Source organism: Copadichromis virginalis, linkage group LG3 (genome assembly GCF_057382275.1).
Source record: "Copadichromis virginalis isolate Kocher_CV1m ecotype Utaka linkage group LG3, C_Virginalis_male_GT1.1, whole genome shotgun sequence".
NCBI classification, from domain to species: Eukaryota; Metazoa; Chordata; class Actinopteri; order Cichliformes; family Cichlidae; genus Copadichromis; species Copadichromis virginalis.
Window position 1 is genome coordinate 27,921,774 of NC_140620.1, and position 25,281 is coordinate 27,947,054.

Sequence of the window (25,281 nt, forward strand, 5' to 3'; positions counted from 1 at the left end):
GCCTCGGACCGGTACCAGTCCGTGAGTTGTTCAGTACCGGGCCGCGTGAGTTAAGGCTCAGGTGTGAAATGTATGGTTTTCAGGGTTTTTATCGGTTTTCAGCGTTATTTTGTTATCGTTTTTATCGTTAACTCGGTTTTCCTGGGTCTTTTCACGTGTGTTATGAATAAATCTTCTTTTTTTCGGTACCGGTACTAGTTTTATTTTGTTGTATTTATCCATGACACCTTAAAGGCCGGTCCGTGAAAATAATGTCGGGCATAAACCGGTCCGTGGCGCAAAAAAAAGGTTGGGGACCACTGCCCTACACTATCAAGATAGGCCGGAGGCATGAGAAGCGTTGGAGCATAATCTTTAAGTGCCTAACCACAAGTTGTGTACACCTGGATTTGCTGCCATGCCTGGACTCAGACGCTTTCCTCATGGCCGTGCGAAGATTCATCTCTTGTCGGGGTACCCCATTCAAGATATGGTCAGATCAGGGCACTAATTTCCGAGGGGGTGCTCGAGAGTTACAGGACGCTTTCTCTATGATGACGCCAATTCTTCAGGCACAGCTGGAAAAGCAGAGGATAACCTTTCATTGTAATCCACCGCATGCCCCCCATTTTGGGGGGGCCTGGGAAAGAGAGATAAGGTCAGTTAAGGGGGCACTCCAGGTCATCCTGAAGGATCAGATTGTGATGGAAGAAGTCCTCCGCACGGCTCTCCTTGAGGTAGAAGGGATCCTTAATGCGAAACCTCTTGGTTACACATCCTCGGATATTGCTGATCCTGACCCCATTACCCCAAATCTCCTGCTCATGGGGCGGCAGGACGCTTCACTGCTGTAGGTGGTTTACGGACCAGATCATTTTATCACCAGTTGAAGAAGGAAACAAAGCCAGGTAATTGTTGACCACGTCTGGAGCCAGTTCATTCGGAGGTACCTCCCAGGTCTTCAGCTCAGACAAAAATGGCGGGATCTGACATCCGACCTCGCTGTAGGTAAGGTCATCATGATCGTGGACTCGCAACTGCCCAGGGCCATGTGGCCAGTTGGGAAGATTTCAAAGGTGTTTCCCGGAGCAGATGGTATAGTGCGATCGGCTGAGGTCCAAGTAAAGGATCATACTTACATAAATAAATAAAGTTACCTTACCTTACCTTACATCCAACCAGTTGTTAAGCTGGTCACCCTGCCTCAGATTCCAGAGGAAGAGACCTCCGCACAGTACAACACAGACTTTTTGCAATGATGTGTATTTGTTGCACAAATACAGGGGTGGCTGTAGAAAAGCCTGTGTTAGTGTGAACTACATTACCCAGCAGAGCAGCCTCTGGGCAGTTATGGGATTCATGGCACTTCTGAGCTAAATGGTCTTAGTTCATTCCTGGACAAACGATTGAGGAGAGAGCTGCTGGGAAGGGAAGTAATTAGCCCGTCCTGTATTTCTTGGGGAGGGTGTGCGTCACATAAAAAGCCCTTTCACTGCCACATGATATGAGCCTACAGATACACCGAGCCCACAGAGCTTTGACGGGAAATCCGTGTCACAACGCGCCACCCAGGTCAATAATAATAAACTTCCAGGAATATATACGTAAGGAGGACAGCTTAAAAAGAGCCTGGGCTGGTAAAGTTGTGTACGAAGGTCAGCATATATCATTCGACCATGACTATGCCACAGAGGTGGCCCAGAAGCGTCAGGACAGAAGCATCAAAAGAGCATTGAAAGACAAAGGCATCAGATTCCAAACACCACTTGACAAAATTCGTATCCACTGGGATACGGGTGTACACATCTATGACAGCGCACGGAAAGCTGCGCTTGAGTTGAGAAAAAGAGGAGCTGCCAGGAGCGGATCCAACGGATTTGGGACCGGAGATGGAGCATCTGTCACCAGCTACACTATGGCAGTGAATTGACACGACAAGAGGACAGTATACACTGATTCCAGAGAGGATGAGGATATCATCTACGTCACTTAAGGTACAGACTATGTTTACACCGAGACATTTAAGTTTAGAGCTACGAGTTTCAAACTACTGACTATCCAAGTTATTTTATTTCCATACTTGATATTGACAATTTATTTTTATACCTGAGAGTGACAATTTAATACAAATAAATAGACTTCACTTTGACCTTAACTATCGCTGCCAGAGGTCGTGTGACTTTTCTATGCGTGAAACATTACGTATCACCGCCAAGGAGGGGCCCTCTGTAAAGAGACTTTCTCCTCAGCCTGCCAACGGGGACTCAGGGTGTGAGGTATTCACCCTAATGTGGAAGTCGGGTCTTCTAGGATTTGTTTTCTTTTCCTTTATCGTTCTGTTTTTCTATGGTAGTTGGCCAAATGTTCAGGCCATAATTTTTTGTTGTCTAGAGAATTACGACTGACAGTTGTGCAGATTACATGTCTTTTAATAATATTAAACTGGTGCCATTAAATGTGAATGGATTGAATAATCCAGTCAAAAGAAGTAAGGTGGTAGCAAAACTCAAAAAAGAAAAGGCACAGGTAATATTCTTGCAGGAGACCCATCTGCCTTCACAAGAACATGAAAAATTGAAAAGACTTGGCTATAAAAACACTTATTATAACTCCTATAGACAAAGTCAGAAACAAGGTTATTATCGTTAACGAAAACTAACGAAATAACGAAAACTAGAAGTGAAAAAACATTTTCGTTAACGGAAATAAAAATAAAAACAAAAACAAAAAAAGGAAAACTAACTAAAACTGTTCACAAAACTAACTAAAATTAACTGAATTTATAGCAAAAATGTGTTTAGTTTTCATTGATGTGTGCGTGTCATACAATAGTCGAGGGTGAAAATGAAGTTTAGTTTCCAGATTTTTTTCTTGCTGTCTCATTATGCCAGCAGGTGGCAGTACGTTAGTCGAGTCGTCTGTGTCGCTGCTCCGTCCACGCGCAGAATCATGTCAGGAAAAGTCGTGAGAAAGCGCCAGAGTCCAATTTGGGATTACTTTGAATATGACTGTGTTTTGGATAAAGCAAGTGTCTTGTAGTGGAAAGAGACAAATTATGAGGGACATTTCTAAAGGGAAAAAAAATCCCACAAACCTTAAAGTGCACTTGAAAAGCTCACACAAGAAGGCTAACCTAGCTTACCTTGAGAAGGTAAGGGAGCACACTCAACCCTCATCCCCAGAAAACAGAAGCTAACCCCAGGCAAGGCAGCGTGATGCATCCCGAGACAACAGGACGGGGATATGTACATAACTGTGTGAGTCAATTGCCTTCAAAAAGTTTATCAATTCACTTGAACCAAAATTACGAACACCCAGTGCTGCAAGAGTTAATAGTCTCATTGGGGCCAAGATATACATTTTATAGTTGCCTGGTATCAATGGTTTTTCATCTGCCTTTATTTATTTATGTATTTATTTATTTATTTAAAGAACCCATAGGTGGAAATGTGAGTTGTCGGTCTCTGCGTGTTAGCCCTGCGACAGGCGACCTGTCCAGGGTGCAGGGTATGGTAGCTGGAATAGCAACATACCCAAGGATAAGCAGAAGAGAATGACTGATATGATGAAACTGGGATTTTGATACACTTAATTTTTGCAAACACAACTAAAACTATAACTGAAACTAATCAAAACTAAACTGAAACTAAGGATTTTCAAAAAATAAAAACTAAACTAAACTAGCAAACAATTGGTAAAGACGAATTAAAACTGATATAAAATTGAAAATCTGAAGTCAAAACTAAATAAAAATAAAAACTAATTAAAATTGCAAAACTATTAAAACCCTCGTCAGAAAAGAGGAGTTGCTACTTTAATAGCAAATTCTGTCAGATTTGAATGTTATAGTGAGGTGTCTAATAAGGAAGGTAGATATTTTTTAATTAAAGGGAAATTGGAAAATAAACTAGTCACCCTGGTCAATATCCATGCCCCACCAGGAATTAAGAAAAGTGATTTCAAAGATTTATTCAATTTAGTGACACAAGAATCTGAAGGTCTAGTGGTATGTGCAGGGGCCTACAATGTTGTGTTAAATCGGAACATTGATATAACCAGTGTTGCAATGTGTAAAATTCGCCTGACAAACTTTATGAACACAATATTACAGGAGGTGGGATTGATAGATGTATGGAGAACACTCAACCCTCAAACTAGGGACTATAACATTATTCCATCCCTCCCGTTACATATTCGAGAATTTATTATTTTCTAATTAATATTGAAGAAATTCATAATGTTACAGAATGCAAAATTGGGGTGGCCGATGTCTCAGATCACAGTTTGATCTAGAACTAAGCCTTAATAATAGGAAAATATATACAGCATGGAGACTTAATTTGGGTATTCTAAATAGGGATGAATATGTTAAGAAAATTGTATATAGAAGACAACGATACTGGAGATGTGAGCCCAATCATACTTTGGGATGCACTAAAGGCAGTTTTACAGAGAAAACTAATAGCTCTAACAGCAGCACAAAAAACTGTGCGACTGGCTTTATATAAAAATTTAACAGAAAAACTTAAACGTCTTGAGAAGAAGCACAAACAATCTAAAAAATCATTAATTTTAGAAGAAATACCAGATATTAGAAACCAAATTGATGAATTACTGAAATAAGAAGTAGAAAAAAAGGCTAGGTTTACACAGCAAACTTATTACGAATCAGGGCCCAAAACAGATAGAAAATGAGTTTAAAAAATACTACACGAGACTGTACTCACAACTCAGATCATGAGACAATTAAATATTTCCTTGATCCTGTCAAGGCTCGGCTGTGTGGCAGGCAGGAGGAGGACCCAAACGCAAAACTCACAGACACGGGGATGAAACTCAAAATCACAGCTTTAATGCTGGAATGGCCGAACATAGGAAATACAAAACTAAACTGGGAAAAGTAAACATACGCGGAGAGACACAGGGAGATCCACACAACATGAGGGACGACGTCACGCTGAACAGAGGGAGACGCAGACAGAAATACACAGAGGGTTAACGAGGGAAGTGGGAACACACGGGGAACACGGGTGACACTGATAATCATAACGAGACAGGGCGGGGTGAACTGAACACTGACGGGAGAGGTGAAACAGGAAGTACAGGAGGAGAGAGAGCACGAGTAGAACACCAACGTAACAGGCAGGGGAGACATGGAATAAACACGAAAGGGGACGAGGGCTCATAAATACATAGAGGGCACACAGGGGGAAGAGAGAGCACGGGGAGAACTTAGACATAATGGGCAGGGGAAGCATGGAATAAAATACAAACATACAAGGAAACTAAGAACACTGGGCCAACATGGCCCAGGACCATGACAGTACCCCCCCCTCAAGGGCTGGCTCCAGACAGCCCAAACACAGAAAAACAAAACCAAACAGAAAACAACCCAGGGCGGGCGGCGGGGGCCCAGGACGGAGGGCCCGGAACAGAAAACAAAAGAGCACAGCAAACACCGGAGCCCAAGAAAATAACCCAAACACAGAGCAGTTCAGGGGGCCGACCGTGCGGAAGGCAGCGGCGGCGGCTCTCCAGTGTCAGGCGTACCGGCCGAGGCCCGGTGGGCACAGGACCAGTCGAGGCGGGACCAGGCGAAGCACAGGCTGAGGCTGCAGCAGACGAAGGCTCTGAGGAGGCTGCAGCAGACGAAGGCTCTGAGGAGGCTGCAGCAGACGAAGGCTCTGAGGCCGGGCCAGGCGAGGTTGCAGAGGCTGAGGCCGGGCCAGGCGAGGTTGCAGAGGCTGAGGCCGGGCCAGGCGAGGTTGCAGAGGCTGAGGCCGGGCCAGGCGAGGTTGCAGAGGCCGAGGCCGGGCCAGGCAATGACGAGGCGGTCGCAGATGGCGGCTGGACAGGCTCCTCGGGCCCTCCAGCTGATGCGGCGTGAGGCTGAACGGGCCCCTCGGACCCTCCAGCGGAGACAGGAGGCTGAACGGGCCCCTCGGACCCTCCAGCGGAGACAGGAGGCTGAACGGGCCCCTCGGACCCTCCAGCGGAGACAGGAGGCTGAACGGGCCCCTCGGACCCTCCAGCGGAGACGGGAGGCTGAACGGGCCCCTCGGACCCTCCAGCAGAGACGGGAGGCTGAACGGGCCCCTCGGACCCTCCAGCGGAGACGGGAGGCTGAACGGGCCCCTCGGACCCTCCAGCGGAGACCAAAACAACGCCAACAGGCATGAAGTCCTTCGGCCGACATGAGGACAACTGGCGCTGCACTGAGCACTGACTCTGCCCAGGCAATGCGAACATGGTGCAGTTCTTAGGGGGCTGCTTAAACTTCAGGGGTCCAGAATCAGCTGGTGACTGAGACCTAGCCTCTGGGGAAGCCCTGGAGTGGCAAACTGTGCCAACGGCGGCTAAACCATGGAAAGTACCCTGAGTAGAAATCCAGTTACCTCTCTGCATGGAGTGAATGAGCAAAACTGGCGACCCAGGAGACTGAGCGGAGAGTGGCTGCTGGGCAGCTAACTGAGTTACTGGAGACACGGGTGAGAGCGGGAGCTGAGCTGCTGGACACACGGGGACCTGAGCTGCTGGACACACGGGGACCTGAGCTGCTGGACACACGGGGACCTGAGCTGCTAACGGTGGAGAAGTAAATGACTGCACAGGGGACTGAACTGATGTCTGTAGTAACGGTGGTGGTGAGAGTGGAGTAGGTGGTGGAGTTAATGACTTCACAGGGGAATGAACTAGAGGTAGTGACGGTTGTGGTGCTGGTGGTTGAGTGGGTGACTGTGCTAAAGGAGGCTGCACTGGGGACAGCAGGGCTGCAGGAGACTGCACTGGGGACACTGGAGACTGCACTGGGGACACTGGAGACTGCACTGGGGACACTGGAGACTGCACTGGGGAAAGCAGAGCTGCAGGTGACTGCGCTAGAGACCGCAGTGATGGTTGTAGTGGAGGTGTGACGGGTGGAGGAGTGGCTGAAGTGGCTGCGGGTCGGGCGGCTAGTGGCTCAGCTACAGAGCATATTAACGGCAGGGCTATGGGTTGAATGACTGACTGAGTAGCAGCCTGAGTGGCTGGGTGAAGCGACGGTTGTGGTGGAAGAGAAACAGGTGGTAGTGTGGATGATGGAGCTAAGGGCGACTGAGTGGCAGACCGAACTGATGACTGAAGCGATGGTAGAGGTGAAAATGGAGCTTGTGGTGGAGTTAATGGCTGAGCTAGCGGGGACACAGGAGACTGAGCTGCGGGTGGCGGCGAGGGAGCTAACTGAGCTGCGGGTGGCGGCGAGGGAGCTAACTGAGCTGCGGGTGGCGGCGAGGGAGCTAACTGAGCTGCGGGTGGCGGCGAGGGAGCTAACTGAGCTGCGGGTGGCGGCGAGGGAGCTAACTGAGCTTCTGGCAGCACAGAAGGTGAATTAGAAGGCCGAATGTCCGGCTGTGGGGTGGCGCGTCGGCGGCGTGAATGCCGTTTCTTTTTTGATGATGGCTCTGACGGGCCGAGCGGCTCCACATCCGGCCCTTCAGGCAGGTGGGTAGTAGCAGCTGGGGGATGAAGGTGGAGCTCGTTGCGGATTAAATCCTGTTCGAGTGGGTGGAGCGCACTGAGTAGCCAGGGAAGACCAGAGAACAAGCGCTGTAGTCTGGTTTCCACAGCACGGCGAAATTCCTTCCCCTCATGTTCGAGCCACAGATGCAGGAGTCTTTCCACGGAGTAGATTATGTCCAGACGCAGTTCTTCTGGTGGGTTGAGTGCTGCTGGGTCCATTACTGGTGACGTCGTACTGTCAAGGCTCGGCTGTGTGGCAGGCAGGAGGAGGACCCAAACGCAAAACTCACAGACACGGGGATGAAACTCAAAATCACAGCTTTAATGCTGGAATGGCCGAACATAGGAAATACAAAACTAAACTGGGAAAAGTAAACATACGCGGAGAGACACAGGGAGATCCACACAACATGAGGGACGACGTCACGCTGAACAGAGGGAGACGCAGACAGAAATACACAGAGGGTTAACGAGGGAAGTGGGAACACACGGGGAACACGGGTGACACTGATAATCATAACGAGACAGGGCGGGGTGAACTGAACACTGACGGGAGAGGTGAAACAGGAAGTACAGGAGGAGAGAGAGCACGAGTAGAACACCAACGTAACAGGCAGGGGAGACATGGAATAAACACGAAAGGGGACGAGGGCTCATAAATACATAGAGGGCACACAGGGGGAAGAGAGAGCACGGGGAGAACTTAGACATAATGGGCAGGGGAAGCATGGAATAAAATACAAACATACAAGGAAACTAAGAACACTGGGCCAACATGGCCCAGGACCATGACAGATCCACTCAACCTGCCCTCCATTATTGATCTCACAGATTACTGATAAGGAATTAGATAAAGCTATTGCCAAGCAGAAAACAAACAAAGCCCCAGGAAGTGATGGCTTTCAGTCTGAATTTTATAAAGTGTTTAAAGAAGAACTCAAGCCACTTCTTCTATCCTGCTTTAACTGGACTCTGAAACAGGGCTAGCCCCACCATCATGGGGAGAAGCCATTATCACAATTTTACATAAAGAAGGCAAGAACAAAGAGTATTGCAAGAACTATAGACCCATTTCCTTCTTAATAACAATTACAAACTGTACGCCTCGATTATTAACAAAAGACTTGAAAACTTTGTACCGGACTTGATAGAAGTGGACCAAACCGGATTCATTAAGGGACATCAGGCACAGAATAATACAAGGAGCATCCTCCACATCATCGACAATGCCGAAAAGACCAATATTTGTACTGTGTTAATAAGTTTAGATCAAGAAAAGGTATTTGATAGTGTTAGTTGGCTCTTCCTATTTGAAGTATTGAAAAAATTTGGGTTTAAGGAGAGTTCAATACAGTGTATAAGGACAATCTATAATCGATCTACAGCCAGAATCAAGGTGAATGGTAGCCTGAGGGACAGAATTCAGCTACATAGAGGTACAAAACAGGGCTGTGTCTTGTCACCAATTCTATATGCCGAGCCACTAGCATAAGCAAAGCGGCAAGATCCAAATTTGGAGTGGGTAACTCTAGCCGGACAAAAACATCTTATTGAATTATTTGCTGACGATGTCATTGTTTTCTTACGAAATCCTGACAAGTGTTTTCCAATTCTGATGCAACTATTCCATACCTTTGAACACTTATCGGGCTATAAAATTAATGCATCCAAAACACAAATACTATCATTCAACTATACACCTTCTCAAAAGATTATAGATGGACATAAACTAAAGTGGCACTTGAATACCATGAAATATTTGGGTATAACCTTGACAAAATCATTATCTGCTATGTTTGACACAAACTACAATCAGGTGGAGGGTAACATAAAAAAAGACTTAGAATGGTGATCAACAATACCTACAAATTTTTACTGTAGAATCCAAATAATAAAGATGAACGTTCTCCCAATATTGCTATCCGTGTATCAGTCACTCCCACTTCCCATACCTCAAAGTAAATTTAAAATATGGGACAAAATGATCTCAAGGTTTATATGGGATGGGAAGAAGCCCAGAACAAGGTTAACAACATTGCAACTCCCAAAGTATAAGGGAGGGATGGCTTTGCCCAACCTAAGGGAATACTTTTACGCAGCCCAATTTAGGTCTCTTGTTTGTTAGTGAAGATCAGATTATGAGGCACGGTGGAAGGAATTTGAGAAAGAAATTGAGGGAAACAAAATTCAAATTTTTATCTCTGACAAACAACTAATGACCTCTTATAAAAGTAGAATGAATCAAATTGTGAAATTTACATTAGACAGATGGGACACAGTAATAGAAAAACGTCAGTTAAAAAAACAATTATTTTTGCTGAGATGGTTTAGACATGATAAAGAATTTCAGCCAGGACAATTGGACCAAACATTCAAATGGTGGGAGTTAAAAGGGATTACAGCAGTTTGTACTCTAATGAAAAATGGAACACTAATGAGTTTCCAACAACTAAAAAATAAATACAAATTGGGAAATAGAGATTTTTTTAGATATCTGCAAGTAAGGGACTATTGCGTAAAGCAAATAAAGACTGACTGGCTTGAAAAACCATTGGGTGTTATCGGACTAGTAAAAAAAATGCTATGAACATAAACAATTCAAAGCAATTTCCACCTTCTATAGATCATTAGAAGAAGATAGACAGGACACAACCTTTTACCTTAAAAGGAAATAGGAAGCTGAACTGGCCATAACTATAACAGAGAAGGAATGGGTTAGTATGTTAGCACAACGAATTCGCCGTTGTGGAGGGAATTTTGCTGGAAAAATTTGACGCGTTTTTCATTACACCCAAAATTAAAAGTAAACAGATCTCAAGTCCACAGAAATGTTGGAGACTGTGTGGAGAAACAGAAGCAGATCATTCACATGTATTCTGGAAGTGCATAAAAATAAAAAAAGTATTGGGAAGACTTTAAAATGACCATGGATAATATTCTGGGCTATGCACCCCCAAACACCTGTCAAGTGATGTACCTTTGAAACATAAAGGAACAGGTACAAAAGGAGGACTTATATCTAGTAAAAATAATTCTAGCCGCAACTATAAAAGCAACCCCAAAGAAGTGGTTACACCCAGACCCTCCTTCTCAACAAGATTGGATTAGGATTGTAGAGGGTATCTCAGAGATGGAAAAAATAACATTCAATATTAGACTGATGGGATGTAAATATGATAGACAATGGAGGAAGTGGAAAGCATTCCAAAGTGTCACCAAAAACACAACTTAAAAAGAAATTTGCACGTGATAGGTGGAAAAACGAAATGTCAACTCTAGACTGTTTGTATGTTCGTTTGTAATTTTCTTTAAAAAAATACAGATTTGGGATATACACTTTTGATTATATGAATAACCTGAAGTCAAATATTTGTAATTACTGTTTCTATATTTCAAATTATACTTCTTTGATCCACTCAGATTTGATGTGGAGATTTAAAAAGAAAACTTTAAGAATAAGTTCATGTCCCAATTTAAAAAACAAACAAAAAAATGTTAAAAGGTAATTCTGATTATCATTTAGAATGATGGATGGACACTTGAGGTGCAAAATCCAAGCTAAACTGAGTTTTGCTCTGCATCTTTTTTTTTTTCTTAAAAACAAACAAGGTGTTCCAACTGAAAACACTAATGATTAAAATCATTCAAATTAGGTACATTTAGTATTAAGAAAAACATGGAATAGCAAACTTTAGGAAAATATAAATTCAGAAAGCTGTTCTTGAAAAAGCATGAAACAGGAAAGTCCCAAGCTAAACTAATAAGGAAAGTGTTTAAAGTCATGTTGAGTATGATGAGAAATGAGGGCTGAAATGTGAGGAGGTTTCTGAGGGCAGTACTGCTAGAAAAAATGCTAAATGTTCATCGGGGAGTTGGCTAAGATGATAGTCAACTATCTTAATGATTTCCCAACAGCCATGGCAGAGGTCGGCTGGCCAGATCAGGCTTTGCTGGGAATCTATCTTCAGTCATTAAATGAGACCATGAAGGATCAACTCGCTCTCAAGATGAGCCCGTAAAACTTGAGGGATTATCCTCCCTCACGTTGTGATTAGCCCCACCCACAACCCCCACCTTGATTGGGAAGGGCAACGAGTAGCTAGTTGGAGTCTATTCTGCCATGCTAACAGACTTACCTCCGCGTGTCCCCCAGAGGCCGCTCAGCTCGCCTGTGAGAACGAACTGACTGCTGATCTTTCCTCTACACCAGGGGTGTCAAACTCATTTTAGTTCAGAGAGAAAATTCTATTCTCAAGTGGGCCGGATTGGTAAAATCATTGTATATATAACTTAAAAACAACAACTTCAGATTGTTTTCTTAGTTTTAATACGATCAACATAAAAATAAATCTAGAGCCTGTGGACAGTATGTTCAAAATGGTACAGGCACAACATAGCTAATAATCATAAAACATCTCAAGTTATTTGAAAAAAAAAAGTTATTTGAAAATTCTGAGGACAAAGAACACACAAGCACAAAGTGCCTCAGTGATTCACAGAAGTATATCACAGATCACAGAACTACATCAGGGTGTCTCATGCAGCACTTTCAGTGGGGTTGCATAGTTTATTTGACTCCTGATACCTGGCATCTTTTAGCTTTCACCAGCTCATCAATATCAGCCTTCACATCCTGAGCGACAGCTAACTTCAGGATGTGATTCAAGTGCCTGTGCGTGAGCCTTGAGTGCAGTTTTGTTTTATTTATTTTCATTACAGAGAAAACTTGCTCACAAAGATACGCGGTTCCGAACATGCACAACAGTTTCGCAGCGAGGGCTGTCAAGTTGGGGTAACCTGGCAAGAGATTCTGATAGAATGTGTTCAAGCCACCTGCGGCAAATTTGCCCTTCAAATCCGAGTCACACTGCAAGTCTATTATTTCAAGTTGGATCCTGACGGGCAGATCAAAGGGATTCACGGTGAACGGCGAGCAAAAAACTTTGAAGTCTTTCTCCAGTTCACCAAAAATCTGAAATCGTTGCTCAAACTCTAGTAACAGTCCCGTTATTTTATCTTTAAACTGCTTCATATCTGCCACACTTTGGATCGTGCACACATTTTTCAGACAGGGGAAGTGAGCTGCATCACCACCAGCGAGCTGCGTCTCCCACAATAACAGCTTCAACTTGAAAGAATGTATGCTGTCATAATACTGCGTGACAACTTTGTTGCATCCTTGCAGCTGTTTGTTCAAGTTATTCAGGTGCTCTGTAACATCCACCATAAATGCAAGGTCCTGCATCCATTCTGCGGAATGAAATTCCTACACTGGTTTCCTCTTTTCTTCCATAAACTGTTCAATTTCTTCTCATAAATCAAAGAAACCCCTCAGCACAGCACCTCGGCTCAACCATCTTACCTCAGTGTGGTATGGCAAGCCATAGATGTGGTCTTTCTCTCTGAGAAGACTGTCAAACTGATGGTGATTGAGGCTTCTGGATCGGATAAAATTAACAGTTTGAATGACCGCCTTCATGACGTTATCCATTTTCAGTGACTTGCAACACAAAGCCTCCTGGTGCAAAATACAGTGAAAAGTCCAAAAATCACGTCCTCCATTTGCAGATTGCACTTTATCTCTGAACTTTTTTACAACGCCTACTTTCTACCCGATAATTGAGGGCGCACCATCTGTAGCCAGGCTGACAGCGCGGGACCAGTCCACTCCGACCCTGTCCAGCGCGCCGACGAGTGCGGTGAAAATATCAGCTGCGGTCGTTGTATCTGTCATCGGTACCAATTCCACAAACTCCTCGGTGACGGTCAATGTGTCATCAACTCCGCGGATGAAAATTGCCAGTTGTGCAACATCTGTAATGTCCGTGCCTTCATCAATTGCAACTGAAAACACAATAAATGACTGAACTGAAGAAGCTTCTCGGATGAGAGGTGAAACGTCTTCAAGCAACTTAAAGAAGTCCAGACGCTTTTCTTTGCAAGCTCCTTTGACTACGATGACCTGGATGACTGAGAACCTTCACAGACACAATAAATGACTATTTTTTGCTTCAACTGGCTGTCCAAATCCGCTGAAAGATCAGAAATCCTGTCGGCAACTGTTCTTGTCAGGCTGATATTTGCAAAGGCCTGGCACTTTTCAGGGCACACAATCTCCGATGCCCTCATCATACATGTTTTTACAAATTCACCCTCACTAAATGGTTTTGAAGCTAGTGTAATTTCGTTAGCAATGAGGTAGCTAGCTTTCACTGCAGCATCACTGATGTCTCGGCTGTGAGTAAACACAGACTGCTGTTTCTTCAGACCCGCCAACAGTTCATTCACCTTCTCTCTTCTCCGCTGTCCTTGAAAGTTGTCATATTTGTCGGCATGAAGACTCACATAGTGGCGACGGAGGTTATATTCTTTCAGCACTGCAACATGCTGGGAACAAACCAAACATACAGCTTTCCCATTCACTTCCGTAAATAAATAGGAGGATGACCCTTTTTCTTGGAACACTCTGCACTCTGCATCCACTTTTCTCTTTTTTGACAGAGACATATTGGGGCAATGACGGCAAAGCACATCAGGTTTAAATTTTGCAGGCAAAACAAAGTAGCTCACAATTGCTATTGCGCCATCCAATGGACACAATTGGAACAGCAGTTTCTTTATTGAAAAATTGCTGCTCATTTTTATACTTTACATAATCATCTCACGGGCCGGATTAAACCCGTTTGCAGGCCTGATCCGGCCCGCGGGCCGTACGTTTGACACCCCTGCTCTACACTGTAGAGGAAAGATCAGGAGCCGTTGTACTCCGAGGGTATACTGTACAGTATACCCTCGGAGTACAACGATTTGCAGGAAGTGTTTAGCAAAAGCAAAGCACTCACTCGCCTCACAGACCGTATTATTTCCCCATTGAGTTACTTCCCAGTTCTCCTCCGTCTAGTCGGCTCTATAACCTTTCCCATCCAGAATGTTCAGCCATGGAGAAATACATTAAGGACTCGCTCGCGGCCGGCATCATTCGACGTTTCTCCTCTCAGGGTCGCGCGGGATTCTTTTTTGTGGGGAAGAAGGATGGTTCCCTCCTGCCACGTATTGACTTCTGGATATAAAGATATAACAATAAAAAACAAATACCCACTACCCCTCATTAGTTCAGCTTTCAAACCCCTCTACGGAGCCAATATCTTCACAAAGTTTCATCTATGCAACGCTTATCACCTGGTTTGCATCAGACAAGGGGATAAGTGGAAAACTGCATTCAACACACCCCTTGGACATTTCAAATTCTTTGTGATGCCGTTTGGACTCATAAATTCTCCAACGTTTTTTTTCAGGCAATCATTAATAATGTTCTCCAGGATTTCCGGGACAGGTTTGTTTTTGACTCCCACATCCCGGAAGCACCGGCAACAATTTCTCAGATTCGCCAACTTCTACCTACACTTCATTGGCAACTATAGTCACGTAGCTACATCAGTCACACAACTCAGTAAAACACAAGGTTCCTTTTTATTGTTGTTGTCAAATATTTATCAAAGTTTTGTGGAGCTGAATGTGTTTCAAAACACTTTTATTTGTTTACTGCCTCATATGCCAACTACTAAATCTAGCGGTGCGCTAGATTTAGTAGTTGGCATATGAGTTTGATGGTTTTTGAGGGAGAGAAACAATTGAAATGAACATGAACTTAAATGCAACATAAGCATCATGTCAGTGGCTTCATTATCTGTATATTTAGGTTTATTATCCTTCTGTATTAACTGAAACTTAAGGACTGTTTGTTAACTTCAGTGAGAACTCTGACATTTCTAAAGGCAAGGCAAGGCAAGGCAAGGCAAGGCAAGTTTATTTGTATAGCACAATTCAACAGCAAGGTGATTCAAAGTGCTTTACAGAGACATTAGAAACAAAAACAAATAAAAAGCATGATTTAAAATTGATTAAAACAAGCAAATAAACTAACTAACTAATTAACAAACAAACAAACAAACAAACAAACAAACAAACAAACAAACAAACAAACAAACAAACAAACAAAACAGTATATAAAATCAAAACAGATAAAATCAGAACAGTAGATAAAATCAGTAGTTAAATGTAAGTTTTGAAATTTAAGCTTAAAAGTGTGGATTTGGTGCTTTATTCAAATGCAGCTGAGAACAGGTGAGTCTTCAACCTGGATTTAAATAAACTGAGTGTTTCAGCTGATCTGAGGCTTTCTGGGAGTTTGTTCCAGATATAAGGAGCATAAAAGCTGAATGCAGCTTCTCCGTGTCTGGTTCTGACTCTGGGAACTGATAAAAGACCGGATCCAGATGACCTGAGGGATCTGGAAGGTTCATACTGGGTCAGGAGGTCATTGATGTATTTTGGTCCTAAACCATTCAGAGCTTTATAGACCAGCATCAGAACTTTAAAGTCTATCCTCTGACGGACAGGCAGCCAGTGTAAAGACCTCAGAGCTGGACTGATGTGGTCCACTTTTTTGGTCTTAGTGAGGACTCGAGCAGCAGAGTTCTGAATGAGCTGTAGTTGTCTGACTGATTTTTTAGGTAGACCTGTAAAGATGCTGTTACAGTAATCAAGCCTACTAAAGATGAATGCATGGACTAGTTTTTCCAGGTCCTGTTGAGACATCAGATCTTTTATCCTTGAAATATTCTTGAGGTGATAGTAAGCTGACTTTGTTATTGTCTTAATGTGTTTTTCTAAGTTTAGGTCTGCATCCATCACTACACCCAAATTTCTCGCCTGGTTTGTGGTTTTTAGATGTATAGATTGAAGTTCTCTGGTGACCTGTAATCGTTTTTCTTTGGCGCCAAAGGCTATTACCTCAGTTTTGTTTTTGTTTAGCTGGAGAAAATTGTGGCAAAACCAGTCATTGATTTCCTCAATGCATTTACCAAGAGCCTGCACAGGGCCTTGGTCTCCTGGTGACATTGTGATATATATTTGTGTGTCATCTGCATAGCTGTGATAGTTTATTTTGTTGTTGTTTATAATCTGTGCCAGTGGGAGCATGTAAATGTTAAACAGAAAGGGTCCCAAGATGGAACCTTGGGGAACTCCACATGTGATACTTGTCTGCTCAGATGTGAAGTTACCTATTGATACAAAGTATTTCCTGTTTTCTAAGTATGTTTTGAACCAGTTTAGTACAGTTCCTGAAAGACCTGTCCAGTTCTCCAGTCGTTTGAGTAATATGTTGTGGTCAACTGTATCAAATGCTGCACTGAGATCCAGTAAAACTAAGACTGACATTTTTCCACTGTCTGTATTCAGACATATGTCATTAAACACTTTGGTCAGAGCGGTTTCAGTGCTGTGGTTCTGTCTAAAACCTGACTGGAAGGCATCGTAGCAATTATTCTGTTTTAAGAAGTAACTGAGCTGTTGAGAAACTGCTTTTTCAATGATCTTACTTAAAAATGGGAGATTTGAGATCGGCCTGTAGTTGTTCATTTGTGTCTTGTCAAGATTGTCCTTTTTCAGTATAGGTTTGATTACAGCAGTTTTTAGTGATTCTGGAAACACACCTGATAATAAAGAAAAGTTGACGATCTGTAACAGGTCTGACTCTAAAGTCTTTGAGACCTTTTTGAAAAAACTTGTTGGCAGGACATCTAAACAGCAGGAGGAGGAGTTCAGTTGACCTAAGATGTCCTCCAGGTCTTTGCTGTTAATCGGGTGAAACTGTTTGATGTTTAAACAGTTTTTCGGTGGACACAGTACATATCCTGGATCTGCTGTTGATGTACCAACTGCTTGTCTAATCTTTTGGATTTTGTCTGTGAAGAATTTGGCAAAGTCATTGCAGGCCATGGTCGAATGAAGTTCAGCTGCCACTGACACAGGAGGGTTTGTTAGCCTGTCAACTGTAGAAAATAAGACCCGAGCATTATGGCTGTTTTTAGTGATGATGTCAGAGAAGTAGGACCTCCTTGCACTCCTCAGTTGTAAATTATAATTGTGAAGTTTCTCTTTATAAATGTCATAATGAACCTGGAGGTTTGTTTTTCTCCATCTGCGCTCAGCTTTCCTACACTCTCTTTTTTCATTTTTCACCAGTGTGGAGTTTCTCCATGGAGACTTTTTCCTTCCAGAGATAACCTTCACCTTAATGGGAGCAATAGTGTCCATTACATTTAACATGTTAGCATTGAAGCTATTGACGAGCTCATTGACTGACCCTCTGGACAGGTCAGAGGTTAATGGGAAGACCTGGTTAAAAATTGCACTACTGTGTTCAGTTATACACCGTTTTGTGATCACTGTTGTTGATATATTTGTGTGGGCTGAGATTTTACTTTGAAAGAAAACACAGTAATGATCAGACACGCCCACATCAGACACAGTAACCTTTGAAATGCTCAGGCCTTTGGAGATCAGTAGGTCAAGAGTGTGTCCTCTATTATGTGTGGCCTCTGTTACATGCTGAGTCAGCCCAAAGTTGCCCAGAGTGTTACTCAGGTCTTTAGTCCCTTTGTCCTGAGGGTTGTCCACATGGATGTTAAAATCCCCAACAATAATTACACAGTCAAAATCAACACAGATCACAGACAGCAGTTCACTGAGGTCATTAAAAAAGTCTGTGCAGTATTTGGGAGGCCTGTAAACATTAAGAAACACAACTTTGGATGGGGCCTTCAGCTGTAAAGCCACATATTCAAAAGACTGAAAACTTCCAGGAGATAGCTGCTTACATTGAAATGATTCATTAAATAAGACAGCAACCCCCCCTCCTCTCCTGCTCACCCTGGCCTCACTGATAAAACTGTAGTTAGGACGGGTCGTCTCGATGAGAACAGCTCCACTGTTACTTTGGTCCAACCAAGTTTCAGTTAAAAACATAAAATTAAGGCTGTGCTCAGTGATTAAATCATTAATTAAAAATGTTTTCCCAGCTAAAGATCTAACGTTTAATAAAGCCAACTTAAGTGGGAAAAGGGAAGTTAAAAAGGGAAGTTTTTTTATAAAGAAAAATGGGTTGACAGGTTTAAAAGTTGATGTGAGCAGTAAATAAAAAGGGTTAAACACACAGTATCGCTCTCAAACTGCTCCTCTTCCTGGAGTGAAGCACAGCCTGATAACCCTCCCTCTTCTTCCTGCTCTTAAACACATCACCTCCTCTCTGTCCACGTGTTTCCTCCTCATGGGTGTAACCAACATGTTGTGACGTGTAGGCTGTGATAAGCTCCGTTTACTGAAGAAAAAGACTTTGTGGAGATTACACCTCAGACTAGTTTCAGTTATATGGAAGAGAAACGCACACAGTCACTGACACTGAGAGGAGAAATGGCGCAGAAAGGAGTTCAGCTGGATGAAGAAACCTTCTCTTGTTCCATCTGTTTGGATTTACTGAAGGGTCCGGTTACTATTCCCTGTGGACACAGCTACTGCATGAACTGTATTAAAACCCACTTTGATGAAGAGGACAGGAAGGGAATCCACAGCTGCCCTCAGTGTAGGAAGACTTTCATACCGAGGCCTGTCCTGGAGAAAAACACCATATTAGCAGCTTTAGTGGAGCAGCTGAAGAAGACTGGACTCCAAGCTGCTCCAGCTGATCACTGCTTTGCTGGACCTGAAGATGTGGCCTGTGATGTCTGCACTGGGAGGAAGTGGAAAGCCGTCAAGTCCTGTTTATTCTGTTTGGCCTCCTACTGTGAGAAACACCTCCAACCTCACTATGATTCACCATCATTAAAGAAACACAAGCTGGTGGCCCCCTCCAAGAAGCTCCAGGAGAACATCTGCTCTCGTCATGATGAGGTGATGAAGATTTTCTGTCGTACTGACCAGCAGAGTATCTGTTTTGTCTGCTCAATGGATGAACATAAAGGCCATGAAACAGTCCCAGCTGCAGCAGAAAGGACTGAGAAGCAGAAGGAGCTCGAGGTGAGACGACTAAACATCCAGCAGAGAATCCAGGAGCGAGAGAAAGATGTGAAGCTGCTTCAAAGGGAGGTGGAGGCCATCAATGGCTCTGCTGATAAAACACTGGAGGACAGTGAGAAGATGTTCACTGAGCTGATCCGTCTCCTCCAGAAAAGAAGCTCTGATGTGAAGCAGCAGGTAAGATCCCAGCAGGAAACTGAAGTGAGTCGAGTCAAAGAGCTTCAGGAGAAGCTGGAGCAGGAGATCGCTGAGCTGAAGAGGAAAGACGGCGAGCTGGAGCAGCTCTCACACACAGAGGATCACAACCAGTTTCTATACAACTACCCCTCACTGTCAGCACTCAGTGAGTCTACACACTCATCCAGCATCAATATTCGTCCTCTGAGCTACTTTGAGGATGTGACAGCAGCTGTGTCAGAGACCAGAGATAAACTACAGGACATTCTGAGAGAGGAATGGACAAACATCTCACTGACAGTCACTGAAGTGGATGTTTTACTGTCACCACCTGAGCCAAAGACCAGAGCTGAATTCTTAAAATATTCACATGAAATCACACTGGATCCAAACACAGCAAACACACATCTGTTATTATCTGAGGGGAACAGAAAAGTAGCACGAATGAAGCAACAACAGTCTTATTCTGATCATCCAGACAGATTTGCTGATTGGTGTTTTCAGGTCCTGAGTAGAGAGAGTCTGACTAAACATTGTTATTGGGAGGTGGAGTGGAGAGGGGGAGAGGTTTGTGTAGCAGTCACATGCAAGAATATCAGCAGAGTTGGGAGCCTCAATGAATGTGTATTTGGATTCAATGACAGATCTTGGGCATTATATTGTTACACTAACAGTTATCAGTTCTTGTACAACAGTGCACAAATTGTCCTCTCAGGTCCTCGGTCCTCCAGAGTAGGAGTGTACCTGGATCACAGAGCAGGTATTCTGTCTTTCTACAGCGTCTCTGAAACCATGACTCTCCTCCACAGAGTCCAGACCACATTCACTCAGCCGCTCTATGCGGGACTATATCTTTATGGAGATGGAGTCACTTCAGAATTGATTAAGGTGAAATAGACAGAGAAGATATGTTCATGTTGATCCCTGACCATTATATGTAGTTGTGTAATTTCTAAATGAGGCTTTACATTTTAGACGGAGAAGTTCAGCTGTCCATTTGTTCTGGATTTTTTGAGGACATATATTACATATAATCATGTATGCTTGTACACAGTAGATATCCACACTGGAATGTTTTTCATAGAGGATTTACCCTGCTAAGCATTTAACTCTTATAATCAAACTCTATAAGACTCATATACTTAAGTGAAATATTATCCATATTCATATCATAAGGCTGTGTCATCTGTTGAATGATTACCTGTTCATGCATACAGTTTTGCTCTGTAATTTATTAAGTACAACTTATATGTAACTTTTGACAGATTTATAGACCATGGTGACAGGTTATGACATACAGATAGTCGAACTTGGCCCATTGGAAGATGCACCTGGTATGACAGTCCAAACTGGGCCAACAATCATTAAGTTCAAACGTTTGAGCTCACTTTGGCCCTAACCCTGTAAAAGGGAGTCATAAAAGTGATGGACAATAAGGAGGGGAAAGAAAGGCAGGGCAAGTTATGTAACACAAGTATTGAATATCAGAAACACAACAACGTGGGTAAAAATTGATGCATTGGAGTGAACCAGTGATTTAATCCATAATTGTTGTAATATCAACATTTGCAAAGTTGGCAAAATACTTGTACTAGTTTAAACTTAAAACTAAATCAGTGAAAGGACAAGGAATGGTAAAGTTACTCAGCAGCTGTTTGTTGTCTCCTATTACAGGAAGGTCAGATATGACCCCACCAGCTTTTTCTTTTTGTTACTTTGTGTGTCTCTACTGATTGTGCTTAAAGGCTCTACACCCTGGCCTTTGCTTTGTTTGTTTTGCCGTGTGTTGTCTTCTTGTTTTGTGTATTGTGATGTACTGTTTTGCTGTTCATATAACTCTGTTTAAAGAACCCTGTTTCAAGAATTCTGCTCCTTTTCAGAGAGAAAAAAAATTTGAGTGACTTGATTTTAATTCAATCTAAAAAGCTGAATCTCCACACCATTGGCCGAATATCACGTTATCACGTTGGCTTTAAAATTGCAACCCACCACATTGATGTGTGAAAATAATATTGCACTGATTCAAACTGTACTTACATTTATATACCTTACATCAATATAAATCTGAATTTGTTCTTATGGCTGATAATCATGTGAGTTTAAATGATACTACTCTTCATATTCAGCATGTTTGAAATCTGTCATCAGTCTGGTTAGTGCTTTTATTCTGTAGTTGCTGTAGTGGGTTGTCAAATGCAACAATATATTAGAGCTGCAGTGATTCATCAGTTAGTCAATGATTAGAGAATTGATTGTTTTATCATTATTTTAGTCACATTTAAAGCTGGTTCCAGTTTCTGAAATGTGAAGATTGTTGATTTTCTTGATCATATATGACTGTAAACTTAATGTCTTTGAGTTTTTAAATGTTCCAATGTAGTAAGATTTGAATCCTTGAGGTTTTTGATATTGCATTATTATTTTGTCTAGAATGATGACATTTAATGTCATTTTTTGGGATGTAAAGTTTGATCACACTCGATCATTTATACATTGAAATATAAATACTAAATAACACAGGCCTGTATATTGTGGAGGATAGACATGTTTCTTGCCCTGAGCTGTGTCTGGCAGGCAGAGCGTCTCCACAAATCTGATGCTTCTGATTTGGAGAAAATGAGCTGAGGGAGACACCTGGTGGCCAAACAAAGACATGACAGGAAGAAAGACTAAAGTGCAGAGTGGAGACAAACAGCTGGAAATACTTGTTGGAAAGGATTGTCATTCATTCAGTCACTCTAACAGTCCTTTATTTGCACTGAAGGAGACACGTGAAGAAACCAAATCACACAATAATGAAGTGAACACATTTATAGTCAGTGTTCAAGATGGTGGATAGAAATGAGAATCGTGGAGCATTTATACATTTATAGGTCTGTGACTTACAGCAGAAGCAGCATTCACATGAATTCACCAACTGTTTATTTCTCTGTTATTCTGATTAAAATGTCAAATAAATATATTTTCCACTTTTGTGGCAGGAATTTCTCGGTCCTGCATGTCGAGAAATCTGCTGTTAAATCAGAACATTAACAGACTTCAGATTGTATTCAAAGACATGTTACTTTGTATCATCTGTCAGCAGGCATGTGTTAACAGGGACTATCAGACAGTTTAGTGGTAAGGAGAAATATTAATCGGATTGGAATCCACAATTCCCCAAAACAGGTTATGTATACAGTTAATGAAACTAAAAGAAATAAATCATTTATCCCTGCTCAAACACTCGATGTTTGTCATACTTTTTTGTCATTTTGTTTTACTTTTGTGACTCCTGGTTTTAGGCTGATTCAAAGAGGAAAACAAGATTAACAGATTATTGCTTTGTTGAAAGCACCAATGCAGCAAAATGTTTGAAAGTTACCTCTGTGGTAGCTGTCTTGTTTGTTTCTGTAAAGAGGAAGCTTGTCTTAACTGCACTTCTTTTATAGGCCAGTTTGAATTGAGAAGCTGTGGTCTCAGAGTATATAAAGCTGGCAGGAAATGAATAGAGGGTCATTGAAAGCTGTATATACTGGGTTAATTAGATCAGTATTGGACTATGGGTGTATAGTATATAATTCTGCTGCTGAAACAAGTCTTGGAAAGCTAGATAGTATCTAATAGCTGTGTCCCAATCCAGTGACCACACGCTTTGTAGTATGCGCACTTTGTGGACTAGTGATTTGTCAGTCGCGAATGAAATGGCTCTTAGAACCGGATCTTTGACATGGACTACGCGAGCCGGCTCCTTATTGGGAGCCGTGTTTTTTTTTTTTTTTTTTCTATCACCCTCTCTCTCGCACTTTTTTCCCTGCTTCACTCCGCATGTGAGCCTTGTGTTTTGCGCTGGGCAGAGGGGGAAGGGGCGGTAGTTACACTCGCAGTAGCACAGGAACAGAGCCGGAGGGAGAGAGAGAGAGAGCCAGGGACAACAACGTCACGTTAGAAAGGTATAGTAATCATCCACAACTATTTTCAGATGATAAAGGATTCAGAAAGTTTATTCATGCAGGCCCATATGACAGAATGTGCATCTTCTCTTTGTTTTCATATTTTAATTTATATTTAATTGTGTTGTGGTTTGCAGTGTTTTGTGTTGTTTCACTTTAAATTTGTTTAAAAAAAACCTGAAAATTTAAGTAGCCAAAAGTTGAAACGTGAATAGTTGGTTTTTGTATAATATGATTTATTTATTACATTTTATGTGGAGTGAATAAATGAAAGTATATTTACGGTGGCCCCTACAGACAAAGCACGTACAAACCCCGAAGCACGGAAAAACTCCAAAACACGTACAAAAGACAACAGAAGTGCTCCAGAATGCTAGGCGCAACATTGAGCTTTTGTTGTCTAGTGGCTACACAAGCCAGTAAATACCAACGACTAGATTTGGTGTGTGGTAGTAACAGGTAAAAAAATTTTTTTTTTAATTATTTGAATATATATGAGTGCTTGTGTATAAATACACAAACAATACACATATGATTTCAATTGTGTAATTTAAGTGATCTAGGTAGCTCTGTTAAGGAAGTTCAGTTAACGCTAGAAATATGTTTTGGAATTTGTACGTGCTTTGTTTCTAGGGGCCACCATTTTTAGCTCCATTCTGCTGCTGATACATACTTTAGGTTTCTGAATATTAAACTTGTTGCTGCCTTTCATAGTGTGTAACTTGAACAGTCTGTCTATTCCCTCCATCTGTCAGCTGCTGCTGGCTCTTCCTCCTCCTCTTCCTCACACACTGCTGAGTTTGTCCTGGTGGATCATCAGGGGTGCAAAGCCTCACAGATGATGTGCAGCAGTGGGTCCCTCAGTCTGTCCTCACTCTGGACACTTGCAGTTGTCACACATGGAAATCAAATGTGTGATAAGCTGCAGGATTCAAACACAAGTGTAACTTATAAATACATTGATAGGTTCGTAGCATAAACCTATTCGCTGGAACGTTCAAGACAATTCTACTACAAAGCAAAGCAAGGGAAAAATACAGTTTGGACAGAAAGTAAGAATTTCTGGAAAATAGCATGGGATAATGAAGTAAAAGGGAGACATTTATATAGGATACAAAACACAATAGAAGTTAAGAGCCATAGTGGATTAAATAGACAGGATATTATAGGTTATTATAAGTAGAATACAAACAGGTCATTGCTTTCTAAATGGTACTCTTTTTAGGATGGGGAAACATCCGACTGGGTTGTGTGATTGGTGTAATGCTATGGGGACGGTTGAACATGTGCTTATTAGTTGTAGGAAGTATGTAAGAGAGTGTTGAGGGTAGAAATGGGTGGTGTAATGGAACTAACATTTGAAAAGGTGGTTAATCAGTTAGGTCATAATGAAGGGAAAGGAGTGGCTTTTTGTTTTGTTTTTTAAGAAATACTGGTCTCATCAAGAGGATCTAAGGATTTGGAAGTGAATTTAGAATAAAAGCCAGGAGATGGCAGTAGTGCAACATCTTTGGATGCAAGCTGTTGTTAAAAATGACAGAAGAAGAAGATAGGGGGGCATTTTTGGAAGTTACTGTTTGTATGTGTAAGGGATGTCCAATAAACTAAGTACTAATTACTTCAGTTTAGACTGAGTGATGTCTGATGTGTTCCACACCTCTCTGCGTAACGCTCTTATAAATTCCATTTATTACATTTTTGCTTTTTTTTTCTTTGTTTTGTTTTTGTTTTTAAAAAGTTTATAACTTAACTGTTTTCCAGCCTGGAGTTTCTGATGGTTTCATGGGGTGATTTTGTCCAAACTGTGTGCAGGACAGGAGCTGGATGCAAATCT

General features: G+C 42.3%; 2 protein-coding genes and 1 long non-coding RNA gene across 3 annotated transcripts; 1 reads left to right on the plus strand and 2 right to left on the minus strand.

Moving 5' to 3' along the window:
* Positions 1 to 638: 638 nt before the first annotated feature.
* Positions 639 to 7,698, minus strand: LOC146713882 (uncharacterized). The gene is made up of 2 exons (XM_085439147.1): positions 6,019 to 7,698; positions 639 to 797 (listed from the first exon to the last, which is right to left on the minus strand). Exons 1-2 carry the CDS (start codon positions 7,696 to 7,698, stop codon positions 639 to 641), a joined length of 1,839 nt encoding a protein of 612 aa, XP_085295273.1.
* A 10,911-nt stretch (positions 7,699 to 18,609) lies between these two features.
* On the plus strand, positions 18,610 to 22,734 carry LOC146713883 (tripartite motif-containing protein 16-like). The gene has a single exon (XM_085450433.1). It carries the CDS (start codon positions 18,694 to 18,696, stop codon positions 20,410 to 20,412), a length of 1,719 nt encoding a protein of 572 aa, XP_085306559.1. The 5' UTR covers positions 18,610 to 18,693; the 3' UTR covers positions 20,413 to 22,734.
* A 1,367-nt stretch (positions 22,735 to 24,101) lies between these two features.
* On the minus strand, positions 24,102 to 25,277 carry LOC146713884 (uncharacterized). Its single transcript, XR_014918746.1, has 2 exons — positions 25,199 to 25,277; positions 24,102 to 24,369 (listed from the first exon to the last, which is right to left on the minus strand). It is a non-coding gene; the product is annotated as an uncharacterized LOC146713884 (long non-coding RNA).
* Positions 25,278 to 25,281: the final 4 nt, after the last annotated feature.

Bases quoted from the DNA above. Each gene is read 5' to 3' on its own strand.
- LOC146713882 (XM_085439147.1), bottom strand. From the start codon at position 7,698: ATGGACCCAGCAGCACTCAACCCACCAGAAGAACTGCGTCTGGACATA. The intron at 798-6,018 runs GTCTCCGCTGGA...CCCCATGAGCAG, and splicing joins AGGGGCCCGTTCAGCCTCCC to GAGATTTGGGGTAATGGGGT.
- LOC146713883 (XM_085450433.1), top strand. From the start codon at position 18,694: ATGGAAGAGAAACGCACACAGTCACTGACACTGAGAGGAGAAATGGCG.